The sequence below is a fragment of the Carettochelys insculpta genome, chromosome 31 (genome assembly GCF_033958435.1).
Source record: "Carettochelys insculpta isolate YL-2023 chromosome 31, ASM3395843v1, whole genome shotgun sequence".
Lineage (NCBI taxonomy): Eukaryota > Metazoa > Chordata > Testudines > Carettochelyidae > Carettochelys > Carettochelys insculpta.
Window position 1 is genome coordinate 15,083,025 of NC_134167.1, and position 22,068 is coordinate 15,105,092.

Genomic DNA, 22,068 nt, shown 5'->3' on the forward strand with positions numbered 1-22,068 from the left:
TGGGGATCTGGAGGGGAGGGATGGTGCTAGGAGTACCCTGGGGTAGGGGTGAGGGTCTATGCAGGAGTGGGCTGTGTGGCAGATCTGTTCCTGCCCCAGCCCTGCACCGTTCCTGGACAGGGCTGTCATGTCCCTGCAGGGGGTAGGAGGCTCTGCATGTTGTCCTTACCTGCAGGTGCTACCCCCACAGCTCTTACTGGTCAGGTCCCCTCCAGTGGGAGCTGTGTGGGGACAGCACACACTGATTCCCTGACTGCACTTGTAGCTCCAGATCAGTGGGAGGAACCAAGGTTCAGCTGTGGGCCAGATGAAATTAAAGGGGGGCTGGAGACTCCCCACTCCAGATGTAGACTCGAGTTTTACGCCATCCTCAGGAGGGATTAGCCAGGGCTGTAAATGCCCTTTACCTTCTCGCATGTATTTCAGAGCAGTGGAGCATCCAAGCGTCCCAGAAGATCCTAAGTTTGTGCGGGTCCGAACCTACGAATCCCAGATGGTTATCCGACCACACAAGACGTTTGATGAGGTGAGTCTGTGGCCAGGCTGGAAAACCAGTGGAACAGTTACCTGTTGTTAAGGCCACCTCAGGTGGAGAGCGAGTCAGGGTTGTAGCTCTTCAGAAAGGCCGTAACTGAACGTGCTGACTAAAGCCCAGGGGTCTGCAGCTGCTTTTGCGCATTAGAGATGCCTTGTAGCTCTAAGTACGAAAGGGACATCTGTGCGGCTTCCCCCAAGGACAAGAAACAATTCCGATGAGGCCCAAAATCGAGAGGTCCCACACAATCCCCTGCCTTTAAGTGTGGGGAAGTCTTGTGTCTATCTGCTGAGGATCAGCTTCCTCAACCCACCAGTCTGGCAGTACAGAATTACCAGGCCTGTAGTTACCAAAGGAACAGGAAACAGCAGCTTGTCAGGTTTAACTTAAGTACGGCCAGTTCTTAGCTAGACACCACAGCACTGAGCTATTTATAATGGGAAAACAAGACTAAAGAACAGAGCCAAGTGTGAAAGATTGCAGTGCTTTCTGAAGACTGAGCAAGTCGCTCTCTTGTGTAAAGAAATTTTTCATTCAGATGTGTCCAACTTTTTCATCCAAGCTTAGCCAAGATCACACTTCCGTGGAGCAGGTTCGCTTCCTAGGCGAGAGGTTCCGTCATCTTTTGTCCCCCAAATGTAGGAGAACAAACCTGTGTGTGCGCCTCTCAAGGATGCATTCTCGCTCTCACTCACTGTTGTTCTTAATTTTGTACATAAGCAGCCACAGAGTTAAACATCTCTGACGGAGAACTTGCTCACGTTTGCTGGTGACTGGTGCGTAGACGGACTTTAAGCAGGGCCCTGCGCCGATATCTGCATCTGCAAAAGTGAGCTGTGGCTATCCATGGACTTGCAGGGCTCAGAGAACACATGTCTGGCGTACGTATCTGTGACTCCTTGCATAGCATCTCTACCTACGTTTTTCCAATTGTGTTGAGGACCAGAGTGATGACGTGACATGTGCTATCAGCAAACTCGAGATTTCTGTAAGCTCTGTGCCCCTTTTCAGTGGGCACTTAAGAAATTCCTGGGTCCCAAGCTGTGACTGTGACATTGGTGTCACCTTGGTTTTGCTATGTAGGCTAAGTACTGAAAAACGAAGCTGGTGGCTTAGCCCAGATTGTCTTGGATTCCAAGGCCAGAAGAGACCACTGTGACCTCCAGAGCCCTGTGTTGACCCAGAGCTGCAGACCCACATCCACCAGGCTCAACGCCTCATCTGATCTGCAACCCATGATCTGGATTTTACTTTTATCCACATCTGTGCAGCAAACCATCCTGAGGGGAGGTGTGAGGGAGAACAGATGAATGAGAAGAGGCTGTGGGGTAAAGGAAGAGGCTGGCAGCGTGAGAGCAGGGATGGGGTTAGAGGCAGCACGGGGGCAGGGAGGGGGTGGGAGGCGGAGGGAAGTGAATAGTTTGTACCGTTTGCTGCTGCCACCGGAGACTTGTGAGTGATGGACCCAGCATAAGCAGCTTCTGTCAAATCACAGCAGGGTAGAGAGTGCAGCGCTGGGGGGCCCCACCTGCGCCCAAAACCCGCTGCAAGGGGTGGATCCTTGTGCCCAGGGTGCTCCCCCTGCAGCATCAGCTCCATCCAGCACCTTCTCCCGAGCTGGGCCCTACCCTGTGGAGCTGAGAGCTTTTTGCCTCCCCGTGCATGCTCCCAGCTTCGCTAGCTGGCAGCACAGTACAGCACATGGGGTGGGCAGCCTCTTCCCCCAAGCCAGACCAGGGCTGCAGCTCTCGCACATCAACGTTGGCCGCGTCCGCGTGCAGGCAGGGACTGGACTGATGCAAGGAGCTGTAGAATTGTGCGGGAGGGGGGCAGGGAGGAGAGGGTCCATTCCCCTGTCTGCAGAAACGGTCCGTGGATTTCCGTGGATATTCGGGGTCTGCTGACCTGCACAGCACAGGCACTTTTCAGTGTTCTCTTACTCTTGCAAGTGACTCAGTTTGGGTGTCCAGCTGGAGTCTTCTCCCAAGTGCTCAGTACCTGCCCTCTGAAGATCAGGCCCTTTTCAGGAGTCCCAGGCGCTCAGTCACAAGTCGCTCAGAAATCATGGCCCTTGTGTTTCATCCATTTGGGAGGAGCTTTTATGCAGTTTAAGCCTAATGCACAGCAGCCAAGATCTGCCACTTGATACTCTGCTTGCCTGCCCAGCAGCCAACTGGTTGGAACGAAGATTTCAGAGCAATTCCCTCCTGTTTGCATTTATGCTCTTACTTCTGCACCCAGTGACTCTAATTTTATTGCTTCAGTGCCTTGTTCCAAAAGCCTCGATTTGCTGCTTCACATGGATCTTCCCGGCAGGGTTTTGGAGCATGGGCAGGGTAATGACCCTTTTAGCTCTTCACAAACTAACCTTAGCTCTGCCGAGGAGGAGCAGGGTAAACAGAGTCCTCGTATGGGAAGAATGGAGCAGACAGTGAAGAAATGTCCTCAGTGCATTTGAAGCTGTGGTGAAGCTGAAGATCTCCTTGCTCTCCGTTTAGTGCTCTCCGTTCTTCCTCCACATTGGTTCTGTCTTAGAGTTTTTGTGGATGTCCGTTACGGCCTTGGGTGTCGGCCTTTGCCTGCCTCAGGAGACAAGATACTGTAGGAGGAAGATAGATCAGACTTAAAGCATGTAATGCAGTAGATCTACAGAGAAGCTAGTCAGGATTCTGGTACATTTGCTTTCATCCCTCCTGTTGCCTGGTTATTAGTGGCTTCCAGGAAGAAAGTTCCCTGTCTGCTATAGCATTGTGCAACTAAAGTATATCTGGCATTGGAGACTGGATGGTCGTCCCTGGCTCTTTGTAAGAGAGTGCTTTGACAGGTCAGGCATCACTCAACTTACTTTTCTTGCAGAACGGCTTTGACTACATGCTGACGTACAGCGACAACCCACAGACCGTGTTCCCCCGTCACTGTGTCAGCTGGATGGTCTCTGACGGTAAGCTGCAGGGGCTGACCCCTCGGGGACAGATGAAAGCTCTCTGATGGGCGGCGTGTGTGTGCGCGTGTGTGAGTTCACGCTAGACGTGGTGCTGGGGCCCGTCTGCTTTGAGCAGGAAGAGCCCTTCGGCCTCGCTGGCTCAGGAGTGCAAGCAGCGGGTGCAGGCTTGGGGTATTTGTGGAGAGCCTGGCCTGTGTTGGTTGGGGGGCCTCCACTTTGGGGAGCGCAGAGATGTCAGTACACGTGGGGTGATCTGGGGAATGCTTGGTGAGGGAGCTCTGGCCTTGGCTGTTAATTCTCCCCAAGTGCTGCCTCATGTCCATTCCAAAGTGTGCGTCCTCCCACATGCCCCAGCGCCAGGCGTTTTCCCACAGCAGTACTCCTCGGGGAGCGCCTCTGGCAGCCCCTGGAGTGGACTCTCCATGGTGCAGTGTGCTCTTCTGCTGCCAGTGACGCTGCTGGAACACTTCTTGCTGCAGCTAAGGCTATCGTTCTTTCAGAACTTTCCCTTTTCACACAGTTTCCCCATTATAAGTAGCACCACCAAGTAACAGGCGGTTCATCTCCCGCCTGGGACTCTGCCCCAGGTTAAGCACACCCCCTTCATTGGGCTTCAAGCTGGTGAGACTTGCAAAAGGCCCAGGCCAGTGAGCAATCCTAGAAGCTGTTTACGTTCAGTGGTCTTCTGAAGTTGTTGATGTACAAAGGTGGTCAAGCTGGTTCTCCATAAATTGATCTGGAAAGACCCATTTTGCTTTGTGAATTCCTGTGTGAGGGACACACTGCCTCCAATGATGTGGTTGTTAAGGGCACAGATGTCTGCAAACATTGCTCCATTTTCGTTCCTCTCTCCTAATCATGGGGGTCCATCACCGCTTCGTAGCCGGCGTTGTCCACTCCAGTTTTAGCATTGAAGTCTCCCATCACAATGTTCACTTCCCTGTCATATAGCTTGTCAAATACATCTTGCAGTCTACCGGAGAAGTTGTCCTTTGGCTTCTTCATTGTGATCGTGTGGTACATAGCACTGGATGATGTTTGTCTTGGTGGTCTTTAGTTCTGAATGAGGCTGTTATCATTCTTGGTCTGAGAGCTCCCCATCCAATCAATGTTTTCTGCACTTCTTTATATAACAAAGCGCCATGTGTTCTGTGTGCTGGAATGTTGTCCTCTTCACACCCTGAGTACAGGATGATCTCTTCTGTTGGCAGTCTTTGTTGTCCTAAGCGTAACATCCGGTCTCACATGGCCAAGCACCGCAAGCTTACGGCATTGCGTTTCTGCAGCCACTTCCACTGTCCTTCCTGTTTCATGCATTGTTCTGATGCTCCGTGTTCCAATGGTCAGGGGTTTCCTGGTTGATGAATGGGTGGTCAGCATTGTAGCTCCCTTCCGGCTTTCATTATAGCACGTCAGTCCCTTGAGATAAGGGCCCTTTTTTAACACTGGACTGGAATCTTGAACTGGCATCAGTGTTTCCATAGCTGGGATTATTTTATGCAGTGGGAGCGCCAGTCGTCTTTTAATTTAGTGTCTCTCATGTGGAACCTCCCCCATTCACCAGGCGTTTTCAGAGATAGTGGCCAATGGCTCTGCAATCACATCATGCTCGGATGCGTAGGGTCCGACCCCAGGGATTTGTGTATGTCCAGCTCTTCTAAACAGTTCTCAACCTACTCTTTCTCCTGAGGGCTGCCTACCTCCTCCACATGCTGTGCTGCCCAGTTCAGCAGTCTGGGAGCTGATTGTGAAGATAAAGGCGAAAAAGCATTGAGTACTTCATCCTTTTGCCCGTCATCTGTCACTGGGCTCCCTTCCATGACTACCTTTTTATTGCTTATGTGCCTTTTCTTGTTACCTTTTGCATCCTTTACTCGCTGCAACTCCAGGCACTCCGGCCTTCCTGATTATATCCCTGCATGCTCAAGCAATATTTTTATACTCCTCTGGTCGTCTGTCTGAGTTTCCGTGTCTGGTTAGCTTCCGCTTTGTGTTTAAGCTCACCAAAAATCTCTCTATCAAGCTAAGCTGGTCGCCTACCACGTTTGCTCTGCTTGCTGCATGTTGGGATGGTTTGTTCCTGCACCTTCTGTAGGGTTTCTTTAAAGCACAGCCAGCTCTCCTGGACCCCTTCCTCACTCACATTAGTGTCTCGGAGGGCTCTGCCTTTCAGTTCTCTGAGGGAGTCAGTCCAGGGTCCATATTCTGCTGCTCTCCTTTCTTCGTTTCAGTCAGCATCCGGAACTTGGCCACTCGTGGTCACTGCTGCCCAGGTTGCCACCCGCATTTACTTCTCCTAGGAGTTCTGTCCCCCGCGGCTCCATTGGCCCTGCTGTAGACAAGGAGAGTGAGCAGGTCACCTCCCTGAGGTCAGAGTGAGTCAGCCACTGACTTGGGAGTTCTGGGCTCCGATGCTCAGTCCTGCCTTTGTTTCAGTGGCTCAGTCTCTCGAGGGGTGGGGCAGGGAGTGGCCGAGGACTTGCAGGTGCTCACTTGGTGTACAAGACCCTGGGTTGAGCTATGAACCTGTGTGTGGAGAAGTCCAGATGTCCCCTCCCTGCACTTGCGGGATACTCACTGTGTCCCTGCCTGTCCTGCCAGGTATGCCGGCCTTCCTGGAGAAGCTGCACGCAGCAGCCCTGAAAGCCAAGGGGATGAAGCTTGAAGTGCAGGACTACATCTCTGCAAAGCCCATAGAGGGCGGTGGCGGCGGTGGCGGCAGCGAGGAGAAGGCCAGCATGCCCAGAGCAGAGCGCAAGAGCAAAGAGAACCAGAGCCCCGCTCAGCTCGAGTATGCCTAGGGGCTGGCCCAGCCTCTCCAGCCAGCACCTGGCTCCCCACAGCAGGGCGGACAAGGGATTAACATCAGTGTAGCCGCTGCAGCTGTACTCAACTGTTCTGCGTTTGTCTCCAAGCCCCTCCTCACCTGTCCTCTGCAGCGGCTCCCCTGCCTGAGCCTGGTTCTTGCACAGTCTGGCCATTGAAACACAATGTCCTGGAATAGCCTTTCTGTGCCGGTGTTTTGTCCCTGGGGAGTGCATGTCCTAGAGCAACGCCTGGCCTCTGCGACGGGGCGAGCACACCGCGTCTGCCCCCTTGAGCTGCCGCCCTGTGCTGGCTATTTCCCGCGCTCCCCCGTGCGTGCACTAGTGAGGAGGTCTCGGATGGATTCTCCTCCTGAGGGGCAGAGTTCGGGAGAAAGGGCAGCAGACGGGCCCGATGCTCTGGCTACCTGCACCAGCCACGAATCCGGTTGTGCCGTGGGCTGCTGCTGCTCATGGCACGAGCCTGGTGCAGGGAGCGGGGGTCCTGGCCACGCTTTGACCCCTCCCAGTGAGGGCATACCTGGCGCTACCCAGAGAACAGACCGCGCGCTGCCTCAGCCTTCCTGTTCCACCGTGCGGGGTGAAGTCCCACCAGGACAGACGGCACGGGCCAGGTGTGCTACCAGCAGGCACCTCTTCCCCTCCCCTCCCCCCCGAGGCCTGGCTACTGCACAGCACCGTGACAGTGCGCGGGACTCCCCCCTGGGCTGAGTGTGGTGGAGGGCTGCTGCGGGGGGGTGGGGGGGTGCTCTGCCCCTCAGGGCTGATTTGGGGGCCCGGGAACAGCCACTCCACATTTGTACAGATGTGTGAATAAACTTGGACTGGTACAAAGCTGAAGAGAGTCCCAGCGTCCTTAGCGGGGGGTGGGGGAGGCAGTGCTCTCCCGGGGCCTCCGCAGGTCCTGGCAAGGCCTCCCTGGCCTCAGGCTCTTGCCAGCTGCTTCTGCAAGCAGCACAGGGCTGGCTGCAGGGAGGGAATAGGCCCTCTGGGGCAGGGAGCTGGGTGGGTGCCATCCATTCAGGACAACAGCACGTCTGTTCCCTCTTGCTGATGTGCAGAGGCCTCTACCCTGCCCCTCCCACCCCCGCAGGCGCTGTCTCCTCCCCGTGCTGTGCAGTGGGGGTTGGGCAGCCCCCATGCATCGCATAATTCCCCCCGGCGCTGATTGACGCCAGTGCTTGTGGCTCGGGCAGCGCACAGAGGGGCCCTCCAGCGAGTGGCTGTGAATGGCATGTGGGGGGCACAGCAGGGAGGCACCTGCTGGGCTGTGGCCCAGAAGCCACACAAGGCAAACAGCGCTCGGGCAGAGCCTGCACCTGGAACTCCCCTCTGCCCCATCTCCTGCACCCACTCGCCCCCCACCCTGCCGCCTAGTCCCAGGTCACAGCCCAAAGCCTCTGCAGCCTGGTTTCCCAAATGGGGGGTTGTGCCCCCCGGGAGGTGTGAAGAAATTCCAGGGGGTCATGGGGGTGACCCATCCTCCCCCACTTCATTACCCCCACCCCAAGAAAGAGCTGGTCTTTGCTTCCAGCTCTCAGCCCCTGCTCTTTTATGTAGGTGACCCAGCCCAGCTGCTGCAGGCCCACATGGAGCTAGCTGCTTCCTGCAAAGGAGTGTGGGTTTGGGGGGAGGGGTGAGGAGGAGGATGGGGTTCAATGGGGGGGCTGGGGAAGCCTGGCTCAGGGGGAGGGAGATGGGGTAAGCGCAGGGGGCTGGTGGTGCCTGGCTCTGGGGGAGGGGCTCAGGTGGGTGGCTTGTGGGGCTCGGGCAGCTGGCCCTGGCAGCTGTTGGGTGGGCAGGTGGCTCTGGCAGCGCAGGGATCAGGCAGGTGGGCGGCTCTGGCAGCTGGCACAGGGCTCAGGCAGCCGCAAGGTGGAGCTTGCTGTTGGCCTCTGGGCTGGGACAGGGCTGGTATAGGGTCCAGCACCCCAGCCAGGGCTGCAGCTGCTCTCTGCAGGGGTCCAGGCCACACCTGCAGCTCTGGGGCTGCCAGCAGCCTGTTCCACGTGGAGCTGGTGCCCATGGGGCCCAGACCAGGTCCGGCGCGGAGCTGGAACCAGCTGTTGCAGACTGGCTGGGCTGGTGTCAGCCCTGCAGGGGGCAAAGGAGCCCTGGGGGCAAGGAGGGGGGACACTAAGGCTTTGGCAGTCAGCTCACAGCTTCCGTGTTACTGCTGTCTGCAATTTTCCAGACACCTTTTTTGGCATGCGCGCGCCCCCCCCCCCCCTTTCATAAATTCATAGGCCACCCATTGAGTGTTGATGTCAATACATTGCCAGATGTACTGCAAGAACAAGCACTCAAATAAAACATGAATCGAGTGCAAAAGGATTTTGAAAACTCAAGCTTGGAGGAATTTTGGATAAAATATTTCCCAGCATACTCGAAAGCTGGGGGAGAAGTGCTACGCGTTATTCTTCCATTTGGGTAACTACACCCCTGCGAATAAAGCTTTAAGTTACTCGCCCGAAAAATTAAACAAAAAGGACTGGTTGTCAAAATGACTTGTGCCCTTTCATCCTTCGAACCGAGGATTTCCCAGCGTGGGAAGGAAATGCAGCATCATCCTTCACGGTACGTTCATTTTATTTCTGACGTTAAATTCCATTTTTATTAAATTTTTGGGCAAGGAAAACTTCGTGCTGACTTTTAGGAAACATTTTACATCGTTTGCCTTTATTTTAAGTTGTGAATTGAAGTTTTGGTTGAAAGGGGGGTGCTGGGTGATGCTGAGAAGTTTGGCACCTGCTGCTCCAGTGTCCACACCCATTCCCACACCCTGGTCCCAGGTCAGAGCCCAAACCCTCTGCACCCACACAACCCCCACCCTCGCCACTACCCTGCCCGAGTCCGAGGTTACAACCCAAGCCCTCTGCTGTGCTCTTCTCTGCACGCGGTGGGCCTGGGTCCTTCGCACAGCCCTGGGGCCAGACAGGACATTGCGTGTGTGCCGTAGGCTGTTGGGGAGGGAGGGGCTAGTGCTGCTGTGTCCGCAGACCTGGCGTCAGCTGCACCAGCAGAGATGCAGCAGGTAGGTCAGCAATTTCCCTGTGGCTCAGGGAGCCGTGGAGGCACTAGGACGGGGCTATTGACTCAGGCTGGGCCTAGTACCTGGCTCTGCTTAAAGGGACAGTAACATGGGTACCAGCTCAGCAGCCCAGGATGCTGGTCCCTTGGTGACCAAAGCTGCCCCTCTTAAGACAGCCCCTGCTACACCTTGTCACTGCATCCCGGAGTGGAGGCCGAGTTCGTCTGTATGGTCACAAAACCAGCCGGCAGCACCGGAGCACCTTTCACACCCAGGCAATCGCTCATGGGTGACGAGCGGTCACGGGCAGCCCCCCTTCAGCTCTGGAGCTCTGTGTGACACTCCCAGCGCTGCCGCCTTGTGCCTGCCGGGGAAGAAAAGGCGTTTGCTCCATTACCCTTGTGAGCAGCAGGTGGCCACAGAGACACTGCCAAAGTCTGGTGAGCAACGTGGGAGGCACATGCCTCAGGCAGCCACGAGCGGTGCTGCTGCCCCCACGCTGGTTACCAGGAAGCTAACAAATAAAGGAGCCCCCTGTACCAGCCAGCACAGCTCTCCCATGAGCCGCACCCCACCACCAGAGCTCATTTGGCTCATACCCAGACGAGCCCACTGCAGCCATTTCTTCGGCCGCCGCAGCCACAGGGACATTATAGGGACCATGTGGTGGGGTCTCCTGCCCTGTCTTGCGCCAAGGGTGCCAGAATCACCCCTAGGGCTCCATGGCCCCATCAGGTCTCTGTGGCCTGGGTGCTCCCTGCCTTCGGCTCACAGGGCAGTGGGGTAGGGGAAATTGGGCCCACCTGTTCCACCAAGCTCCAGCCCAGGGCCCTGGGGGTGGTGGGGGAGACCCCAGCCAGCTGGGATCCCACCACAACATGCTCAGCTCCCTGGAAACCATCCCAGTTCCCCACCCCCGGCTACTTCCTTCCCCTTCCGGTGTGGTCCGTCGCTGCCGCTCGCGTCTCACTCCCTCCAGCTGCTCCAGCAGGGGCTGCCCCTACGGGCGCCCTGCACCTCGAGCCGCCGTGGCTGTTGTTGCTGCTGCCGTCGCCGCCTAGTCACTTGCTCGGGCTGTTCCTCAGGCGACCGTGACTCCCAGCCATGGCCACCGGGCTTCCCTGGCAGCTCCTTCCCTTGCTGGCCAGCCCCAGCGGCCAGGCTGCCCCGGCCTTTATACCTGGCCTGCAGCTGGAGCATGCCCGGCAGGGCCTTTTCTGGCCAACAGGTCCAAGCTCTCGACCCCCCTGCTCAGTGGGGGGTTGGTACACCCCATTCCCCCCCCCCCGGCTCTGTGCAGGGTTGGTACAACCATCAACCCCCTGCTCTGTGGGGCGGGGGGGGTACACCACATCACACCCCCTGCTCAATGTGGGGTTGGTACACTCTGTTACCCGCCTCCCCCCGCCATTGTGGGGTTGGTACATCCCATTAACCCCCCCTGCTCAGTGCAGGGTTGGCACACCCCCCCCCAATCAATGTGGGGTTGGTACACCCAATCACCCCACCCCCCGGCCCATAGCAGGGTTGGGACACCCCATCACCTCCTTCCCCCCCCCCCCCCCCCCCGCTCAGTCTGGGGTTGGTATGCCCCATTACCCCCCCACCCCCCCCACTCTGTGCAGGGTTGGTACACCCCCCTCACAGACCATGGTTGTGAGCTGACACACTCAGGGTGTCACACACGACCACCCAGTGCCCACCGCAGGTGGGCAGCATGTGTCATTTTGCCAGCTTGCACAGTCCCACTGGGAGCCACCCAAAGCTCAGCCAGGTGGGTGGGTGTGTGTTGGTGGTGGTGGGGGGTGGGGGGGGCTTGGCCAGAGCCTGGGGGTTGCAGAGCCATTGCTCCAGCCATGGGAAGCAGATCGAAGACGAACTGGAGATGCAGCTGCCTGTTATAGCCTTTGCCATGTAGCTTGTTCATCCTTCAGCCCAAAGACGAGCTCGCGGCACATGGGCACGGAAAAGCTCTGAGAATCCCCCTGGCCCCAGGCATGTCCCCACACAGCCGGCTGACTCCTAGGCAGGGCACTGGGCTTCCACAAAGGGCTAATTGTACAGCTGTTTGCCCTGGGCGGGCCATTACGCAGGCCAGCTACTGTTGATGCCACTCTCTGAGGTGTCACTCAAATGCACAGCGCAGCTCCGAGGTCCCAGCATACACCGGTGTCCGTAACTCACCGCACAATGATGATACAAAGACATAACTCCAGTTAGTGCACCCGGCCAGTCAGACTGGCCTCACTGCTGCCTTAGATGGCACCTCCTGTCAGACTGATGGCAATTCAGTAACGTGTGCCTCAGTATTGTGAGCTGCCACCCACATCCCACCGAGCGTCACAAGGCCACAGTCCTGCCTTAACAGGAGCGGGCGCTTGCATAAGCCTGTGCAGAATTTATTTCTGCTGTTATGTTAAAGCTCTGGGTGTTCTTGGGCCATCTTCTCCCATTAGGGCAGAGCCTCCTTGGTTAGCCACTTCTGTTGCTGTTCTGCCAAGGCCTGGCCTGCTCTGGTCCCAGCCCTTGGCTCACAATCCTAGCTATGTCGAGGGCTCCAGCAAGGCCTGTAGTTGGGATCATCTCATGACACCTTGAATGCATCTGGGAAAAACTTGGTCAGCTTAAACTCAAAAAAGGATGCATATAAGAAGTGGAAATGTGGACAGGTGACTAAGAAGGAGTACAAACATACAGCTGGAGAATGCTGGGCAGTAATTGTGGGGGAAGCCACTTTTTGGGGGGGGTACAGTGTTTTCCAAAGGTTTGAAGCTGGAGGTCAAAGCAGTGAGGCAAGAGTGAGATCTAAAAGGAAACTTTATTTGCATGCATACAGGCTGCCAGCTTCCAAAGAAGTGGGAGCCCTGAGAATCAGTTCTCAGGACTCTTCATCCAGTTTGTTTGGACAATTTAGTCGCTAATTGTCCTATTTAACATACAAAAGTCTCAGCAGAATTGTCCTGAGACGTGTCTGCAAACACCAGCTGTGCTTGAGGCCAGTTTGCAGGACAAAGGTACAGGATAACCCAGACAGAGGAGCCTGCAGGATAAATTGTTTTTAGGAGACAAGGTAGGGACTTCAAAGAAGTCCCAATGGCTCCCTAGTATTTTTTTTTTTTTTTTAATACAGAGTGGGGTTTGGTTATTGTGGAAAAGAAAAATTTTAACCCTTATAGCAGTTTTTTTTTAAACAGACCTTTACTTTTTAGAGCATTTTTTTACACTTTTTTTATACTCATTTTGAGCATTACTTTAATTTTATTTTGGACATTTTTAGGTTTTGTTTTTTTTTGCTAAGATGTTTAACCCATTTTTGTTTTTTAAATTTACTATTAATACTTTTTGCTTTTGTTTTGAGCAAATTTTTGGGTTTTTTTATTGCATTGTTTTATAGTGCACTTAGTACAGGTAAGGCAGCAGTTAATGAGCACATACCCTATAGCAACAATGATTATTAGGTATGTGAGGAAGGTTTTTAAGATTTTTTTAAACCATTTTTTAATGTTTGGGAGCCCATTTTATGGGTTCCATGTTTGGACCTTACTGGCCCTTTTAAACACCTTGGCTACGTCTACACGTGCCCCAAACTTCGAAATGGCCATGCAAATGGCCATTTCGAAGTTTACTAATGAAGCGCTGACATGCATATTCAGCGCTTCATTAGCATGCGGGCGGCAGCGGCGCTTCGAAATTGACGAGCCTTGCCGCCGCACGGCGCGTCCAGACGGGGCTCCTTTTCGAAAGGATGCCACCTTCTTCGAAGTCCCCTTATTCCCATGAGCTCATGGGAATAAGGGGACTTCGAAGTAGGTGGCGTGCTTTCGAAAAGGAGCCCCGTCTGGACGCGCCGCGCGGCGGCAAGGCTCGTCAATTTCGAAGCGCCGCTGCCGCCCGCATGCTAATGAAGCGCTGAATATGCATGTCAGCGCTTCATTAGTAAACTTCGAAATGGCCATTTGCATGGCCATTTCGAAGTTTGGGGCACGTGTAGACACAGCCATAGATTGCTGATTTTATTTTTCAGAGCTCTTGTTCTATAATACCTGATTTATTTACATAGCAACAGCAAGAAGTGTTAACAGCAGCAAAAACTCCTCCTTGCTGAGCTCGGAGCAAGTCCTGTGCTCATCGATTTTGAAGGGCTACTCACACTACAGAATCTATTTCCTTTTCTAAGGACTGTACATCCTCAGCGGTGGCATTCGAGCTCTGTTCTAATACGCTAGGGATGTTGCAAACTGCTCATTCTAATTTATTAACCCCCAAGCCTGGTAATATCGCACGCACAAGGGAATGAAAACCAGTGGGCCGTTTTACTAATGGGTTAATATCATTAGGTGCATCACGCCGTGTTCTGTGTACGAAACTGCCCAAGTTTGTAATAGTACCTGCCTGGAGATGCTTAACTAATCCTGCTACTGGGGTCACGTAGGCTATGGTGCACCTGCCCTTCCACCCAGGTGGTAAGGCCTTATAAGCAAAGTTTCCACATATGAAAAACACACCAGGCTTGCTGAGGACTAAAGAGGTTATCCTAATACCATGTGCCTTTAATTCTTTTGCCCTGTTTTACGAAGAAAGGCTCACATTGCCTATGGAACTGGGGCCATCCAGAGCCATTATGGCCCTGTATGAGGTTATATGCACAACAGGTGACATGGTGGTTTTTTTCCAGGGCTGTGCCAGAGACTAGGGACTTATTTGGGCAATCGGGTGCTTTCCAGGAGCTATTAAATAAGATTCCATTATCCATGATTAGAAACAGGGAATGGTTATACCAATCTCGGGCTCATTGACCCATAAGGGGGAGTTAAACCTCATGGGTTTGATAGTAATGCCGCTCAGAGAATAAGTATATCTTGGAGTAATGTGGAAAGTGATGGGTGATTTGCATCCAAGAGAAATTTCCTTTAGCAGCTGGGTTGGTGACCCACTGTCCATCATCTGACTCCAGCCATACTCTATGACCACCTATATTTTCTGGGACCCACCCCAGATCCTTACCAGTGCCAATTTTATTTTTAAAATGCAATGGATACACCGTCCCGGACGGACGTAGTGCTTGAGTTAGGGGTGTCCCTGACGCAATTAGATTTTTATGCCAGATCTGCCTGGTTCCCCAGGGCCTACGTACTCCTTGCTGTGTAGTTTTATGTTGGGCATTTCCCCTCTGGAATACTGATTACCAGTAATTCTGAAATTTAGGGGTTTTGCCCAAAGGGAGGCAGGAGTTGGGACAAACTGTAATGGTAGGAGGCCTTCTGAGCCTCTAATAAGCTGTTCACACATCCAACAGTCACTTGCATTGGTGAGGGACACAATTTCCTGCGGGGCCTCCCGATAAGGGTGGGGAAAGTTGTATGCTAAGGCTTGTCTTACTGTTAGGAGAAGTACAACAATCCCCATCTTATTATAGTATCTTAAATCTCTCAAATAGAAAGGATAGTAATAGCCCAGTAACCCATAAGCGAATAGCGCAACAGTCTCCTGAGTTAAGCTCAGTCATTCAGTATTGTTTGGCTTGCCTCTGCAGGCACCCTGAGATTTCGTAGTCTCTTAATTCACTCAATACTGCAGGGAGTTTCCTTTTTGTGAGAGTTACAGGGCGCTCGGCTCACCTGTAGGTCTTTGGTGGCACAGTCCTACTTCTCAGGTTATATCGTGAAGCTCCCGGTGGAGGCCTGTCTGGTAGCAGTCTGGCTTGGGAGTCTGCCTCCTCGGTCCGCTGAACCTCATCCTCAGGCGATTCCTCCAGGCAGGGGTCCTGGGTGACGGGGTCAATCAGCTCTTCTGGGTCTACAGTTTGGCGTAAGTGACTTGCATGGATCCACGAGGGGCGCTCCTTCACCTTCACTGCTGTGTGGGTGACGAGCAGCACTTGGAACGGTCCTTCCCACCGGGCTGCCAGGCAGTTCTTTCTGCGATGTTCCTTCCCAAGCACGAAGTCACCTGGTTGGATGTTGTGGCACGGTACATCAGTAGGTACTGGGAGGGCTTCTCTCACCTGCAAACGTAAGCTGGAAGCAAGCTTAGTTAGCTGGATAACAAATTTAGTCAGAGAGTCAATCTCCTCACTTAAACTTTTTACAACTCTCAGGGGTGATAGTCCCACTGCCATGGGTCGGCCAAAGACTATTTCATGGGGCGTGAAGTTGTGTTTTCTATGAGGTGTACTTCTAAGATGCATTAGCGCTAAGGGTAGGGCTTCTGGCCACTTCAGTCCGGTGTCAGCAAAGATTTTTTTCCAACCGTTGTTTTATGTCAAGGTTCCTTCTTTCTGTGTGGCTGCTGGCCTGTGGGTGGTATGGGGTATGGAACTGCTGAGAGACAATCAAAGCCTTGCAGATGGCAGTCATAAGGGACGCAGTGAAGTGACTCCCTCGGTCAGAATCAGTTCATAAGGGCACAGCAAATCTAGGAATGAGCTCAGTCAATAACTTCTTAGCTACAGTCACGGCATCTGCTTTTCTGAAAGGGAAACATTCAATCCAGCCACTAAACAAACGCACTATAACAAGACAATACTAATAGGTCCTACATTTCGGAAGTTCAATAAAGTCTACTTGCAAATACTGAACTAGTCCTTCTGGTCACGGGGTGGCGCTTGGAGCTGTAGTTTCTCCTGCAACATTAAACTACTTACAAGTCATACATGAATCAGATATCCTCGCAGCTTCTCTGTGCATGCCTGGAGCATACCATTGTTTTAGGATCTGTGAGGCCACCCCCCTTTTGCTCATGTGTGTCATCTGAAGAGACACCCAAGCAAGCTGTCCTGTAAGAGATTTTGGGGTGACAGGGAGGCCATTCGGTGCAACCATGATTTTTGCTGGGGATAAGGAGCAGCCTGCTTTTTTTTTATTGCAGGTTGAGCGGCCTTTTGTAGCTTTATTAGGTTCTGCAAAGAAACAGGGAGAGAGAGACCAGAATCTGAAAGGGAGCTGGAGGTCCCTGTGCAGCTGCATGTCTGGCCTCAGGATCAGCACTTGCATTACCATAGAAACAGGATCTGTGGCACCTGTGTGAGCCGGGCAATGGGTAATAGAGAGGGATGTGGGGAGCTGAATGGCATCAAGGAGTTGGGAGATAAGGGGACCGTGGGAGATAGCAGAGCCAGAGGAGGTAAGGAAACCTCATTGTTTTTAAAATTTGTCCTGTAGCATGACAGACACAGAAAGCATATTTTGAGTCAGTGTAAATAGCAGCAGACTGTCCGGAAGCCAAGAGACACGCCCGCGTTAAAGCGATAAGTTCAGCTGCTTGAGCTGATCTGATACCTGGAAGAAAAAAGGCTTCTAAAACATCCTTATCTGAAACCACGGCATATTTAGCCTTCAGTTTACCAAATCAATTTTTTTTACATGACCCATCAGTGTACAATACCAGATTTGCATTTTTAGGGGGCTGATTAGACAAATTTTGGCAAGGCTTGACACAGTGTTGAAGCAATTTTTTACAGTTATGGGTATGAGGTTCACCGTTAGACAGTAAAAGAAAAAGAGTTGCTGGGTTAAGTACATTACATGTTTGAACGACAACATTCGGGGAAGAAAGGATAACGTTCTCATACCGGCTCTGTCTCTGAACAGACAGATGCTGGGTGTGATGTCGCTGCAAGAGAGCGGAGACACCATGGGGGACCTATTGGATAACACTGTGACCTAATGGGATAGGTTAAGCTTTTTTAAGTAATTCAGCAGCAGCTGCAACGGCTTGTAGGCAGGGTGGAAACCCACAGGCTACTGAGTTCAGGGTTGCTGAAAAATAAGCTACTGGGTGGGGTGTGGGCCCAAAGGGTTGACAGAGAACCTTTGATGCAATTTTATTCTGCTTATGACAAAATAAGGTAAAGGGTTTACTATAGTCGGGTAAACCAAGAGCTGGGGGCTGCGAGAGAAGGGTTTTAAGGGAAAGGAAAGCAGATTTACAATTTGGAGACCAGTTTACAGGATTAGGTGCTGAGTTTAAGATTAGCACAGTAAGGGGTCTGGTGAGTCCAGAGAAATTAGGAATCCATTGTTTGCAATATTTTGCAGCACCCAGAAATTTGCGCACCTGACTAATGGGCGAGGAATGGAAAGCACTTGTGTGATTTGCTTAGGTGTTAACTGGCAGCCATCTCCTGAAAGTAAATGTCCCCAGTACTGAACCTGTTGTTTTACAAATTGCAATTTGGCTTTGGAGGCCTTGTGACCTTTTTTAGCTCGGCATTTTAAACACATGCAGAGTATTAGTTTTACATTTTTTTTTATTTTTACTGGCAATTAACACATTATTAGCATATTGAACAAGTACAGATCCACAGGAGAGAGATATGGAATCAAGGTCAGCTTTCAGAAACTGAGCAAACAGGGTAGGGCTTTTACAATAACCTTGGGGAAGACGTGTCCAGGTTAACTGACGACCCTGAAAAGAAAAGGCAAAGAGGAATTGGGAATCCTCATGCACTGGAATAGAGAAGAAGGCAGAACACAAATCTATTACAGAGAACCATTTAGCTGTGGGTGGAATAGAGGAAAGAATAGTAGCAGGGTTAGGTACTACTGGAAACCGGGGGATTACAAACTTGTTGATGGCTTTTAGGTTTTGCACAAACCTATAGATTTGTTTACCCTGGTTATCAAATTTTCCTTCCTTTTTCACAGGTAGTACAGGTGTGTTGCATGGTGAGGTTGTGTAAACAAGTATCCCTTGTCCAAGAAGGGAAGAGATGACAGGCTTAATGCCCTCTTCTGCCTCCCTAGACAACGGATACTGGGGTACCCTGGGGAAAGGCTTGTTGTGTTTGTATGTTATTTGCACTGGTGGTGCAGAGGCTAGCAACCCAGCTTCATTTGCATGGGCTGCCCACAATGTCTCTGGGATATCTGAGAGGTCCAGGAGGGGTGTATGTCCTGAGGCCTCATCACATTCCGCTGAGAGTAGTCATGCCATCAAATTTGGAGTCTGATAACGAGGAAGGTTAACAAATGTCCTGCTGGCGCTTGCAGCATTCATTTTTCAAGTGGCCATTTTTGCTGCAGTAATGACACTGCCCAGTTCTTAGGGGTCCCCGGGGCTGAGATAGTGAGCGTTGCTGTTGTTGTTGGGGAAAGTTAGGCTGGCCAGAAAATGGAATAAAGTTTTGACTTTTAGGTGGTGGTGGTGCACTAGTTGGGTTCTGCTTTTTTTGCAGACTTGCTATTTGCATGGCCATGAGAGTTGTTTTTAATTTTTTTTTTTGCTTTGTTAGCTTGCAAGTGTTTTTAAAACTGCGTAGCTGCCCCCTGAATTTGACAGATTGTGTTTTTTTTTTTTAAGCCTACAATGTTATTTTTAATCCTGTCTCTGATTTCAGGGAGGAGATTGTCCACTATAACTGCGATAATAATGGGACTTTTGGGTTAATTTGGGAAAATTTTCGAAAGGCAGACAGGAGGCGTTCCATGTATGAGAGAGGAGGTTTATTTGGCTTTTGCCCAACAGCTTGTATTTTTGACCAGTTCTGCCGCACTGGGACAACCTCAGTGATTGCATTAAGGAGACCCTTTAAGTTATTGTTTAAATTATTTTGTTTATTATCATTAGTGGGGGGGCCAGAGAGGATCATTTGGCCAATGACCACCCTCACGGTGTGGGGCTGCTAACCGAGCTTGCCAAATTAAAGCTGCATAATCATGTGGAGGCAGATTACCTCGAGAGCCAGTCCACGTCCCAATGAGTGGGGTTATAAATGTTAATCAGCCTTTGTATTTCCTCACGGAATCCTTGGGGGCCCTCTCGGAAAGGAGGCAAAATGCTCTTCAAGTTTAAAATGTCAGCAGCAGTCCATGGTACGTGGATCTGCTGTGCAGCTTCTCCTGAAGCCCCTGGAAACATTCTAAGGGGAGCTGCTATGACTTGTGATGAGTTTCCCTGATTAGAAATATTGATGGCTGGTGACAACTGTTGCAAGTTCTTAAATAAAGTCGGGAAACAGCGTCACTCAAAGGAAACTTTAGATGGGTGAGCACCCTTCACAACTGTAACAATGTTTGTGTCAGTGCAAATCCCGGTTGGCTTCCAACCAGCTTTAAGCAACTCAGGGTTAAAGTTATCAATCAACTCCTGAAGAGTATGTTCCTTAAGAGGCTTACTGGGTACACAAATCAGATCAGGGCGATCCGATTCAAGTGGGGTGAAGGGTGCTTCTACCTGGCGCAGAGATGGGGCCTGTTCTGATTGATTAGACAGTGTCTGGTTTATTTGTGCAGAAGAAGCCTGATTTGGCGGAGGTGGTGGGTGTGTGAGAGGCAGGGGTGGCGGCAGCCAGCCTGTCCACAGGTCCAGAAGGTCCTCTGGAGGGTCAGAGACTGGGGCTGGGTTAGCCCTATTCTCAGCCAATTGAGGATATAATTGTGTCATTGCTGGGTAGAGTGGGGGTGCAGACAGCGATTCTGGGGAATCGGGCTGTTTCTTTAGAGCAGCCAATTGTTGCTGCAGCTTTTCAACAGAGTCCTTCTGGCGAGCCATTATGCTTCGGTTCTTTTTCTTTTCTGCCACATCCTCCCAGAGGTACCAATATTCCATCTGGGTAGGATGTGTTTCCTCCAGGAAACCTCTAAGGTGGGCAAGCTTTTCCAAATCCAAACTGCCCTCTAGTGGCCACGGTTTCCAGGGATCCCCATAAGTATAGCCATTCCAAATGTCCATCAATTTCTTAAGTCTCCTAAGTTTCAAACCTGCTGGCAATCTCCCTAGCTGTCTTTAAAGTCTTAACATCTGAGACAAGGGAGTCCCAGGCTGTGAAATGCCGTTCCCCTCAGTTGGTGACAAACTCGAGGGGAGCTTTCCCACCCAGGTTAGCACTACCCTTCCTAAGGACAGCACAGGCGGCCAGCAACATTACCCTCTCCAAGGATAGTGTGGGAGCCCAGAGACACTGTCAGCTTCACTCGCACTTGTTATGCGCTGGGGAGAAACCGCCCTTGCTTTCGGCAGCTGTTCAGTAGCACTGACAGCGCCGGTGCGGCTGCAGTTCTGTTCCGGACATCGCTCACTCAAACCATGTGCTTGGACTCGCCACCAGCCAGTCAGCAACAACCCAATACCTATTCGGCTACACCCAGCGTTTTAAATCTCTTCCAAGGCTCCTGGAGAAAATTTAGGAAGAAAAGATGACTCTTACCGCCAGCCGGTTCAGCCGGTGACGAGAACAGGGAGGCGGAGCAGGGGATGTCAAATGGATCTCTTACCCTTCAGATGCGCGCTGTGGCCCGAGCCCGTTCCCCATCATCAGCTTCTCCAGCTAGAGTTCCAAGCCATCCTGCTCGCTGCGCCAGTTGTCGGGGAAGCCACTTTCCCCTGGGGTACAGTGTCCCCCAAAGGTCCGAGGCTGGAGGTCAAAGCCTTGAGGCAAGAGTGAGATCTAAAAGGAAACTTCATTCGCATGCATACAGGCTGCCAGCTTCCAAAGAAGTGGGAGCCCTGAGAATCAGTTCTCAGGACTCTTTATCCAGTTTGTTTAGACAGTTTTGTCGTTAATTGTCCTCTTTAACCCATGAAAGTCTCAGTAGAATTGTCCTGAGATGTGTCTGCAAACACCAGCTGTGCTTGAGGCCAGTTTACACTACAAAGGTACGTGATAACCCAGAGAGAGGAGCCTGCAGGATAAATTATCTGTAGGTTACAAGGTAGGGACTTCAAAGAAGTGCAGATGACCCCCTAATTTCCATTACAGAGTAAAGTCTGGTTAGTGTGGGGCAAAAAAAACTCTTAACCCTTAGAGCAGTTTTTTCCCCCACAGACATTTAACCCTTAGAGCAGTTCTTCCCCCACACTCTGCAGAGTCCTGTTTGTGCATTTTCACCGGAAGATGGGGAGAGAGCTCCCCGGCCTGCTGCCCTGCCCTGTGAAAGTGTTCTTTCACCAGAGGGGACCACTGGGGTTCCCGTTACCATGCCACAGACACCTGGAGAACAGACACCCGAATAGATGGCGCTGGCAGCTCCCTGAGAGTGGGAAGATGACATCACCCCCCCCCACACAACGACTTGCGAGGAATTTTTTTCCCCATAATGCAGCAGAAAAAGAAACCAGAATGAGGCTCAGGAGGATAGGTTCCCACAATTCACTGCTGCAACAGTTGAACTCTGGCAATTTGTCAACACTCAATTGACTTTATGGGCAGGCAGAGATTCTCAACTTCAACTTTAAAATCCAGTATTACAAATTCAACACTAGTTTACACATACCCATAGTCAGGTAAGTCAAATTAATACCCCTTTAAAGTCGGGAAAAAAAGGAAAAGCCCCAACTGCAAAAATGGATAAGCTACATCCAGTTTCATAGAGCTAGAAGTTGTACAGCATATGCATAATTCGCAACTATGACAAGAAATTTACCCATGACAGTCTTTTCTGATTCATTCAAATCGCTCCACTCCTTACTATTGAGTTGTATTATCATGAAAACTTCAAGCATCATTGTAGTTGGAACGCCCTCACTACCCCAGCTTTTCCATCTTCAAAGAAACCACCTTAATCGGAAAAATCACAGAAGAGCTATTATTGCCAATCGCTGGAAAATGAGATCTGAACTCCAGAGTATGCTTTATTTAAGAACCAAACGCCCAGCCCTGTAACAATTTCTTCTCAAGCACTAAGTTACTATGTTTTAGGATCAATTAAAATAGAGTATAATTGCCAAGCAGACAGCTGAGATCATTGAGTAACAACAAATTAATAGATGGACGTGTAGAAAGTGGGGAACGTAA

At 51.6% G+C, this 22,068-nt stretch overlaps 2 protein-coding genes across 2 annotated transcripts in view; one reads left to right on the top strand and one right to left on the bottom strand.

Annotated features, from left to right (window-relative positions):
• The window catches only part of STARD7 (StAR related lipid transfer domain containing 7), a 36,587-nt gene extending 29,443 nt beyond the window's left edge, over positions 1-7,144 (top strand). The window contains exons 6-8 of the mRNA XM_074981991.1: positions 427-526; positions 3,392-3,476; positions 6,081-7,144. Of these exons, the coding sequence (XP_074838092.1) occupies positions 427-526; positions 3,392-3,476; positions 6,081-6,280 (385 nt within the window). The 3' untranslated portion in view covers positions 6,281-7,144. The remainder of the gene's footprint in view (positions 1-426; positions 527-3,391; positions 3,477-6,080) is intronic.
• A 6,141-nt stretch (positions 7,145-13,285) lies between these two features.
• The window catches only part of LOC142004367 (uncharacterized), a 29,181-nt gene continuing 20,398 nt past the window's right edge, over positions 13,286-22,068 (bottom strand). Inside the window, exon 4 of the mRNA XM_074981980.1 lies at positions 13,286-21,831. The gene's annotated coding sequence lies outside the window, so the exon portion shown is untranslated. The remainder of the gene's footprint in view (positions 21,832-22,068) is intronic.